General features: G+C 46.1%; 1 protein-coding gene across 2 annotated transcripts; it reads left to right on the top strand.

Annotated features, from left to right (window-relative positions):
- The first annotated feature begins 436 nt into the window (after window positions 1–436).
- On the top strand, window positions 437–10,188 carry LOC308387740 (uncharacterized protein). 2 transcript variants are annotated; one of them, XM_080868003.1, is made up of 8 exons: window positions 437–576; window positions 1,496–1,560; window positions 1,683–1,878; window positions 3,374–3,486; window positions 5,644–5,725; window positions 6,551–6,661; window positions 6,742–6,859; window positions 7,602–10,188. In XM_080868003.1, the coding sequence occupies exons 3-8, from the start codon at window positions 1,687–1,689 to the stop codon at window positions 7,694–7,696; spliced, it is 711 nt and encodes a 236-aa protein (XP_080724129.1). In that variant the 5' UTR covers window positions 437–576; window positions 1,496–1,560; window positions 1,683–1,686; the 3' UTR covers window positions 7,697–10,188. The 2 variants fall into 2 exon arrangements, with proteins under 2 accessions (XP_080724129.1, XP_080724130.1); XM_080868004.1 differs by lacking the exon at window positions 1,496–1,560 and having other exon boundaries at window positions 438–576; window positions 7,602–10,187.
- Window positions 10,189–10,612: the final 424 nt, after the last annotated feature.

Genomic DNA, 10,612 nt, shown 5'->3' with positions numbered 1-10,612 from the left:
ACTCACAGCAACACCACCAACTAGTACAATTTGCAACTAAGATGGCAAATATTCCAAAAATAAAAGCAACTAAAGCAAAACAAGCTTATGTAATTGGTGCAACTAAGTAGCCATAGTAACAGTAGCTGCAACCTGAACCACACAAGGCAACCATTGACACAACAGTGTACAATTAAACACAGCAACTTCTGCAGCCAAGCTAATCGCAGCAGCAACAAGATGGGGCAACTCCTGCAACTAAAGCAACCACACCGCGCTCCTGACTGCACCTAACAGTCCCCACGCACGCACCCGCACACCGGAGTACTCCAAGTACCGTCCCGTTACCGTTAGCGCTCGTGCCGTCGGTCACTTTAACGATCAGACGAGAGGTTAAATCTGGGAGAGCGGAAGGGGAGGTGGAGGAGGTGCTCCTTCCTCAGACGGAGTTAAAATAGTTTCAGGAAACTTTGAGCTGCTTTACTCGAGGTTCCCGAAAAAACTGTGAAGCTTCGCGGGAGGCGCACACGGAGACCCGGGGGGCCGCACACGGACGGCGACATGCCGGGGAGAACCGGAGCCGCCTGGATGTGACTGGTAGGTGGGGTGTCCCCGCTGCTCCTAAACAACATGCGGCCAGAGCAGCGCGACAGCAGCGGGACACTGCGGAGCCACAGCCGCCGGGAGGGCTCAGAGAGCAGCAGTCACAACTCTGATCATTCACCTCTATCCGCAACCACATGCGCAGATCATTTACAACCAATAAATCTTCCGTAAACATATTTAAACGTTACCAGATTGTTGAAACTATTCCTTAATTATTGATCTCTATTGATTGTATTTGGCATGTGTGCAGCTTTACATGATTATTGCTGGGTTATTAATGATATTAATAACTTTAGCTCACACCACTGCTCAGTCCCAGCTCCAGATGTTTATCCTGGGTTTCTACAGTAGCTTAACATGAGTTAAAGTTCAAAATAAGCCCTCTTTATCTTAAACTGGACCTTCAGTTCATCAAACGTACAGAATAGCATTGATGCTAATGCTGTATCGATAAATATCTTTGTGTTTTGACTGTATATTGTATTAACAGCCTGTGAAACCTTTAAACAGCAGAAGCTGAGCCAAAGGGCTTCACTGACAGGACCATTCAAATTCCAGCTCTAAAAAATCCCAGTTTCAAACTACTACTACTTCAAACTACTACTTTTGTTGTGGAAAGTTAAATTCGCTGTGATTTAGTGATCATTAAACTATGTCCAGAATTATCAAATATGTTATGACACACTGAGAGGTTGCCACATTATTAGTATTGGTATCGGCAATACTGGCCCAATATTTGCTTAATATCAAATAGATACAAAAATATGCACCGGTGGCACAGCATTTTAGCCCCTCCCTCTTTAAGCCACTTCCATATTATTGGCTGCCACTCATAAACAGAATGCAAATGGGTGGGGCTTTGCTGCCTGAGATAACCATATAAGGTATTTCTCTGTGTGACTTCTTACAGATCCAGGAGTAGAAAAAACTGCAACATGTTAATGAGTGTTGTGGATAAATCGTCTCAGACATTCTGTAGGTTTGAGTTTCCACCTTGGTCTTCAGAGTTTTTAAATGAAAACAACGCTGTTTGTTGCTTTCTGTGTTTACACATGTTATTGTTTACTTTTTGTTGATCTTGCTTTGGTTCATTCAAGGAGGATGGAGGGAGAGAAAGAGACGTCTGAGGAGAAGGAGGAGGAAGAGGAGGGGGAGGAGAAGGAGCTTCATCAGGATCACCCCATGGAGGCATCCTCTCTGGACCAGGACCTTCCCATCATGCACTGGGAGGAACTGAGCCAGCGGATAGCTGAGCTGGAGAAACAGGAGCAGGAGCGGAGGGAAAGGTCAAAGGTCAGCTATAGATAATGTTCAGAGTTTGAGGCTCTGTTTCTCAGTCAGTGGGAAAGACTACATTTCCCATGATGCACTTCGCTGGACAAAGAAGGAAAAATCAAGCACCAAAACCTGCAGTTCATCTAATGTCCACGAGAGATTCCAGCAGTTAGTTCGAATTTTAAAGTAAAAACAAAAACAAGCAAAAACAAGGCGGTTTTTGGTGCATCGCCTTCTTAGCGACCACCTAGCAGCAGCCAGCCACCTTCAGCAGCCACTGGGCAACAGGTTGGGCAGCACACACAATCCGTAGCCAGCTGTGGTTTCCATAGTTTCAGGCTGTAACCTGGAACTAAGCGTTAGAGCCTGAGAGCAGAATCTGCAGGAATACGAGCAGAATTAAACCAGCAGAGCTGAGCGCAGGAAACTGCCCATCTGTAAACATTGCCGGTTGAAAGAGAAGCTTCACTTCAAATTTTTAGTTTGCTGCTGTTCAGTTGCATTGTGGGAAATGTAGTATCCAGCATGGTTTGCCCCCCCCTCTGCTCTTTACTTCAGGTCTCTGAGGAGCTTGTTCCTGATAGTCTTTGCCGTTTCCCCTGTTTTTTAATTCGATCCTGAACAGGATGAGATCGTGTTTGTTGTGTCTGAAGAGCCGCTGCCGTAATCCACACCGAGCTAAAACAAGGAGGAGGAGGTGGTTCAACGACCTGGTGTCACAGCTGCATGTTTATACGTTCTCTGGCGACACGACGATCACTCAGAACTTCCCAACATCAGTTTCCTGTTTGCTCTGGGCGACAGCCTCTTATCTGTGCTGCTTTTTGGGCTAATACCCATCACACTTTAGTTTTTACTACATTTCCTGTGATTGGTGAGAATCTGCTGCTGCTGGAGTACTTTTTTCTTTCACCCTTGCTTTGCTGCACAGAAAAATCTGAAACCAGTCTGAGTGGTTTGTTGTCAACATAAACTGTATATAAAAGATGGATGTGACCACTGTGGCGTCACTCACTAAGTTTTGAAAGGCCAACGTTAGTTCATGGTTGGTTTTTAAAGCCAGTAGGAACCATATTTGTAGTTTCATAACAATTTAACATTATTTCACACCTGCAGTTAAACACAGCAACGTCTTCTAATAAACCAACCCCTGCAACCAGCAACACAAAATAGTCTCAGCTTCAGCAACTAAACCAACTGCTGCAACTAGAGCAACAGTGCTACACTAAGTTTTTGTGCAACTGAACCAACAAAACCAGTGCAAAGCCAGCAATGCCTGCAACTAAATGTCAACTTCTGTAACTAAACCAAAATACTGAAACTAAGGCAACCAAACACAGCAACCAATAAGACTAAACCTTCCGGTCCAAGTCCTGGATGCACCTTTAGAGCATCTAGTGGTCATCGGGGGAACTGCAACTTTTGATGCTTCATTTTTCAGTCCTGGATGTTGATGGTTAGTCGTCAGGTGATCGGTGGAGAATTATCCTCAGGTTATGTTGTCTTCCTGCAGAGAGGGGCGGGGCTGAGGACGGAGGGAAATCCAGATGGAGTGTGGAGCAACGTCTGGGGGGAAGAGGAGGAGGAAGACTTCAGGAGGTGTCGAGTGGCAGTTGTTACATCACGGTAATGAAGCGTCGTGGATAATCTCTGTTTTTTGTTGAGTTCGTGTTTGTTGGTTTGAATCTGTCAAAGTGTTGCCCAGTGATGACGGTGACCTCGCAGGCCAGCTCGCTCCTACACCGGTGCTCCATCATGCAGGATGGAGGAAGCAACACTTGCTGGTTAGCGAGGTCCCACCGTGAAGCCTCCAGATGCATTTTCATCATCTTTGCAAGAAATTAGCGATGTTTTTGTTTCCAGCATCAAATCGATGCATACGGTCGGATAATTCTTCCAAACTCTGATAATCCGATGACTCAGCAGAACGTTTTCAAATCACGGTAAATTCCAGCTAAAGTTACCGTCCGGTAACGTGTGGCGTCGCATAAATGATTGTGGTGAGGCAGATGCTGGCGTCAGCCCGTTGCAGGGATATGGTCTTCCTCACAAAGAGGTGAGAAGTTAGTAGCCAGTTAGTAGGAGGAGTTGGCCGTCCGACTGCGGTCTGGGGTGTGGGGCCTCCCTGCTGCTGCGGAGTCGGGGTGGTCTGCCTCTCCCCACCGCAGGGAAAAGGGTAACACCACCTGGGTCTGGGTGCAATTCCCCCCTCCAGGGGCAAGGGTACCTAGACCCGGTTTGTAGAGTACGCTTGGGGAGTGTGATTGTGTGTACAGCGTCTCTTTATGTCTGTCTCCACGTTGGTTGAGTGTGGAGTGAGTGCATATGAGAGCATGAGGGTGGGAATGGATGTTTGTGTCTGTGTGTGCCTGTATGTCTGTGTCTATATGTCAGGTTGGGTATCAGACGCCACCTCTCTGGGGACACCTCAGGCCCTCCAAGGTTTGGAGGCCTATCTCCACCCACCACCACTTCCCCTGCCGGTGGCGGACTCCCTCAGGTGTCGGTGTGTTGGTGGTTCTTTGTGTCTGGGGGTGGGCGTCCGGGTACACACCGGCTCACTCCTTGGCGGCCGCTTGTCGGGGCCTGGGGCTCGCTCGGGCCCCTTTGGAGGTGGGGTGCCCCCGGCCTCTCGGCCTGGGGCTCGGTCACTCAGGCACAGCTGGGGGCCGGCGGAGCTCACGGGCGCGTCACTGCAACTCCCCCTGACTTCTGCTCCGCGGCTGCTGGGCGAGCCCTCATCTGGGACTCTCCTCAGCTCTTACTGGAACAGTGGCGCGGCTGCCCCTCTGTTGGTCTTCCATGGTCTCTTGTGTTCTGGGGGCCTCTGGATGTCTGGAGTTTTGATCTCCTCCATACCCGCTTCACACCCTGGAGGACGGGGCTGTGGCCCCCCCCACACTCCCTAGCAGATCATTACATGGAGAAACCTTTGGAATGCAAGCATGCTGATCCACACAGGTATGCACACATGGGTATTCACAGACGCGGACTAAAGCTTTCTTGGCTGCTGCCTCAAAGCACACTGTGCGCTGTCTATCTTGCGTGCTGCACAATATCGTTTATTATTTAGTAAATATTGATATCTATGACTAGCTAGTTTATTGTGATGGTGCTTTGTTTTCTCTATTATTATGTTGCTCTTTGTTGTTTGCTGTCTCCTCTGTTTGTTTTTTTTGTTTGTTTGTTTTTTTTTTTTCTCCATACAGGTGACCCAGGAGTTCTTTTTTTTTTCTCTCTCTCTCTTCCCCCCCCTTCTCACCGTCTCTTCTCCCCTTTGGTTTTCTTTCTTTCTCTCCCCCTCTTTCTCTCATTCATTCCCCCTGTCCTATTTATTAAAAAAAAAAAAAAAAAATGACAAAGGATGAACTGAAGCTCTGCCATCACGTAATGTCGCATACTGCTGTTTCTGATGTCATTTAAGAAAAAAAAAAAAAAAAAAAAGAGAAGTTAGTAGCCAGCTCGACTGTAATGGCTACGGGCTGTACTCACTCTGGGGGTCTCTCTTCCTACCACGATAGTAGAATGACACCCCCTAGTGGTGCTGTGCTGTAATAACAGTTGTTACAGACTGACTGCAACATGTTGGCAGTCTGAAGTTATAAGTTTGGTCACCTGGCAACCACTGAGTTTCCGTAGTCACGGGGAGGTTGCCGTCCTGTTTTTATTCGAGCGTGGCCGTGCCGTTACCGTCTGTGGATTCGGCCATGAGATGCAGCTAGCTGATGACCGTTTCTTCCCCTCTCATTTGTGAAGAAAATAAAGCATTTTATTTGTTTACAGATTTCACAACCACAGAAACCTGCAGCTGTGCTTCATCAACAACAGCGACAGTGAAGAGGAGGAGGAGGGGGCCAATAAAAAGGTGCTTCCTGCTCTGCTTGCTGCAGCGAGTTTCAGGACACAGATCAGGGACAGATTTTACTGCAAATGCAACAAACTGATTCAGAATCTAAGCTTCAGAAGTTTCATGTAGTGAAAGGAGAGTTTGTCTGTTCGTGAAACCTTCCAGTGTTGCTGTTTGTAATCACTGAACATTTTAAGCTTTTGGGATCTGTGAACCTCTAGCAGAGTGGCAGCAAAGCTGGGTGTGGACACAGCTTTTCTCAAAGGATATTTAGACACTGCTAAACATTTGAGAGCAGCAGCCGAGCCAGTGTTACTGCCAGAGATCTGCAGGAGAGTCCAGCCAGAGCAGGAGAACATCAGTTCATCACCAGGCAACAATAAAAATAAAGAACAGCTCGATCACGCGGAAAAATGGGGTCAACCCTTAGAGTTTTCGGAGTCCATTGTACAGAGAGATCAAATTTTAAAAAGAAGCTGAAACACTGATTGGAAGTCACTGAGGGTTAAACGATTAGTTCTCTGGGCTCCATGTGGGAATCCTTTCCTTTGTCTCTGAGTCATTATCAGGCACTAACTCGTGTTCTCACTCGTCACTGTCTGAACACATCGCTGCACAAGGAGTGTAACTCTAACTGTTATTAAAGCTACTTTTTGTGATTATCTGCTGCAGAACGTAACGGCAGCTGTCACCAGCAGGGGGCAGCGTTTCTCCAGCGAGTCTTGTTGCTGTTTTTCTGAACCCAGGCTCGCCTTTACCTCACCACTTCCTAATGCTCAGGTTAAAACACAGTCACAAACAGGTGCTATCCACAGTCTGACCTCTGACCTCTGACCCTGTCAGGTCACAAAGGGAACAGGGCACAATGGTTGCCATGCCGCTGGGTTGAAACAGGAAGTGGCCACGGCTCTGAGGACGTTGAGAGACAAGTTGCTGGCCGAACAGAAGGAGGAGGTGAGTCCGAGCCCGAGCCCGACCAGCAGATCGATGACCTGAAGCTCATCTGTGTGTGTGTGTGTGTGTGTTTGCTGCAGCGGCTGGCTGGCAGCAGCTGCGTGGCCCAGCGGAAACATCTGGAGCGCTGGGAGCTGCAGGAACGCTCGCTGCAGCAGCTCGGCAGCTTGAGGGCGTTGCTGGAACGAGACGTTCACGGTACGCAGAGCTTTAACGGAAACACAACGGTGCTGCTCACAGCCTCACATCTGGGTTTCATTTAGAGTCAATCTTTATTTCACAACTTTGTCTCTGTTAGGTTTACGTCCAACAGATTTGTTCTTGAAAATAAAGAAACAAATTTATATATTTGTGTTAATTATATATTTGTCAGTGCGCCCCAGGGTGGCTGTGGCTACAATGTAGCTGCCATCACCAGTGTGTGAATGGGTGGATGACTGGATGTAGTTTAAAAGCGCTTTGGGGTCCTTAGGGACTAGTAAAGCGCTTTACAAATACAGGCCATTTACCATTTGCAGGAAAAGCCAGGCTGGTTTTCTAAGTAATGACATTCCTCATTAGCCTCATAGTGAATCTTTTACTCTGTCGTGAAGACTTTAAAACTTTGAATAGAAAAGATGTGAAGCTAATCGCAGCTGTCAGTAATCTTTCCACAGCCCTGAGACTTTACTTCCTGTAGAGCCTGTAGACTGAAGGCTGTTTTGTGCTGCAGTGAAGGAAACAGGTGCGTTTCATTTATGACACAAAAATCAGAGCTGTTCTGTGAAAAGTGGAGCGTTTGATCACAGTTGTCTGGTTTTAATAATCAGACCTGATTGATCTCTCAGCCTCACCTTGTTGTGGCCTCTATCTGACTCTACCGGGCTCAGAAATTTCTTCCACTTTGTTCTGGGGACAAACGCCTCGTGTTAGCCCACACTCTGCTTTGCTTGTTTTCCAGCTCTGAGCTCCGAGCTGGTGGCCCACCTCCTGGTACGAGACCAGCTGAGGACGAAGCAGGACGCCATGCTGCTGGACGTCCAGGACCTGACCTAACGCCAGAACGGCACGGCGGACACCTCGCACAGTCTCTGCCCAGTGCTCCTTCTTTCAGCCTCTCTGGGACCAGGCTGACTGCTCGGGCGTGTCAGCCCCTCAGCTGTTTACTGCGTCAGCGACAACCTGCCGGTTCATCTAAACTGACCAATCAGCACCATCCAGAGAAACGACGATGACATGATCCTGGAGGACTCACGTCGGTATTCACAGAAAGGAACAACGTTCATAACAGAGCTCAGATGTTGGAGGGTTTTTTGGTGAAGTCAGATTCATTCATCGGGACGGCCAATCAGCTGCTGGCTTGTGACAGTTTAAACCGAAGTCTCGGTCGTTGTTCTGACTCCTGACAATCGGGCTTGTTATGTTTCTGTTGTTAGAGCAGCTCGTTCATCTCACAGCAGCTCCGTATGTGACGCCCCGAGTTCATCCTCAGCCTCAAACAATCCTTGGAGCTCATGTTCCTTTAAGGCCCGCCTCTCTATAAGCACACTCTTCTTCATGTTCTTCAGCAGGTGACATGTTCATGCAGCATTTTCTCAGCATGTTTCCAGGATCACTAAATCGTTCTGCTCCAAAACTGCATGACAGGGGTCTTCATCTGCACCACAGATTTACAGGCTCGGCCTCTGAAAATGAAACTGACATTTTGGGAAAGGTTAGTATATTTTGCTGTGACGTTTGGAGAAAGCTGGAGCTTTTCAAATCTTTTTTGATACCTGTGCTCCTCTAAATGCTCATTTTAAGCCACCGTGGTAGCACGGTGTTATTATCCTCACTCTGTCCTACAAGAGGATTTTTGTGGAGACTTTATGTTCCTCAGAGGATCCATTGTCTTCGTCAAACAGCCTGTAACCGTGTTTTTGCCTTGAGACATAGGTCTTAAAGCTACAGGATGAAATTTGGGAGACATAATCATGGTCAGCAGACCAAAAACAATGACTTTGATAAACCCACGAGTCAAACGTTTGTGGTGAGCGACCCCCTGGAAACCTGCGGTTGCTATCAGTACTTGTATATTCCCACCAAGTGGTGATTGGTTGCTGGTTATCACTGGGTGAAAATGGGTTGCAAAGGGAGCGCTGCACCCAAAACCCTCCCTGTGATTGATTTGGTTGCCACGTTTGTGTTGAAGACAACATGTCTGCAAACATTCACACTGAGCCAAGCGGTCGGGAAAGGCAAACAGGAAACTCCTTCAAAGTAAAAGTTGTACCTTACTACTGAAAACAACACATTTCAAAAGGTGCAACTTTTACTGTGGAGGTTTCAGGTTTGTGTTGCACTTTCCTGTTTGCTTTACCACTCGGCTTGTTGGTCGAGTGTTTACAGGAAGAGAAGTCACATCACAGCTGGGAGCGACAGCCTGCCAAACCAACCACAAAGAGGCTTGTCGGTGTCTTCCTCTGAGCTCATCTACCAACCTCCAGCAACCTCACAGTTGGTTAAAACACATTTTTCTGTAGCACCTGGTGGTTGGTAGGTGGTTGCCAACCGGTCTCTAGACCTGTCCAACTTTGGACCTTAGACAACGAATGTTACTCAGTTCATTTAGAAGATGCATTTTGGTAAAACGGTGTTACTTTACACCGTGCTGAAAGCTCAGTGACTCATCGGTTCAAACATCCTCATCGAAGTCAAATTGGTCAACTTTCTGACTCCTAACATTACGTTCAGATTTGGGAGTTTGGTGATCAAATTTCATCTAAAAAAATCCCATTTTCACATATTTTCGCTGTGTTCTCTGAGTTGCGGCGAGACTAATTAGACATAATCAACAAAAGGGATCTAACTTATCTTATTTAAGTTTTATTGTGTTACTTACTGAACCACTTTTACCTGTTACTATAAAAAGGGAACAGCACACAGATATAAGCACGTGGAATTAAAGAGCTTACATGATATCTTGATTATTGGACATTATACTTAGTTTTTGTTTTGTTTTTTAATTAAAGGGGAATTTCACCCAAACTTGATGTCATCATCACATTAAAGCAGAAAATAAATAACAAACAACTTCAGACTAACAAAGTTGCGTTTCTGTCACAGTGGTGAAATTCCTCTTTAACTGATGCTAAACTCTTCAGGTACCGTCTGTGATCGCGCTATCGTTGTTTACTTTAAATGTAAGGGAAGAATCCACTGAATATAACCAACTATGTGCCATGATTGCTGCCTTACTTTCATTTTCTTCTTAAAACTAAATGTTTTGCATCTCATCCATCATGTGCTTTAAATAACTCCCTGAATCTGTTTTCATGAGCACAGTAGTCATTGAAACAGTAGTCGAGGATATTTAGCATTGTGCTCTCGTGCCTGTGATAAGAAGCTGAATGTCATTTACATTGAAAGCGATGTACTGTAATGAGAAATGTGCTTTAAAGTATATAAAGTCACACTGAAATGTGCTGTTTTGAGGTTGTGGAAGGTTATGACACTGATACAAGGCTGGTAATCATTTCACCGTGACTTTAAGAATATTTGGAGAAGTATTTTAAAATGTAAATAAAATTAACTACAAATATATTTGTATATGTAAACATTAATTCTGAAATATATTTTTAAAAGCAAAACTTAATGATGTCATATTACTGTGCTTTGCTGTAGTTCTTCATATATGTGCATTTCTATGCAGATGATACCCAGGTTTATCTGCAAAGACACAAAAATCACTTCTTTTATTAATTTTAATGCCTTCGAGCAGGAGTGGGGACCTCCAGGCCTCGAGGGCCGGTGTCCTGCAGGTTTTAGATCTCACCCTGGCTCAACACACCTGAATCACATGATTAGTTCATTACCAGCCATTGAAATCGGCTGCGATGGATCAAGGACACATCCTGGAGTTCCACCCCTGTTTTAGACACATAAACACCTGCAGGATAAATTAGGTGTTTTATCTTCAGGCTATTGTATGCA

The sequence above is a fragment of the Rhamphochromis sp. 'chilingali' genome (genome assembly GCF_963969265.1).
Source record: "Rhamphochromis sp. 'chilingali' genome assembly, chromosome: 19".
In the NCBI taxonomy this organism is placed as follows: Eukaryota; Metazoa; Chordata; class Actinopteri; order Cichliformes; family Cichlidae; genus Rhamphochromis; species Rhamphochromis sp. 'chilingali'.
Note: the sequence above shows the minus strand (reverse complement) of the source record. Positions and strands in the feature narration are given on the sequence as shown.

Bases quoted from the DNA above. Each gene is read 5' to 3' on its own strand.
- LOC308387740 (XM_080868003.1), top strand. From the start codon at position 1,687: ATGGAGGGAGAGAAAGAGACGTCTGAGGAGAAGGAGGAGGAAGAGGAG. The intron at 1,879-3,373 runs GTCAGCTATAGA...GTCTTCCTGCAG, and splicing joins AGCGGAGGGAAAGGTCAAAG to AGAGGGGCGGGGCTGAGGAC. The intron at 6,860-7,601 runs GTACGCAGAGCT...CTTGTTTTCCAG, and splicing joins GCTGGAACGAGACGTTCACG to CTCTGAGCTCCGAGCTGGTG.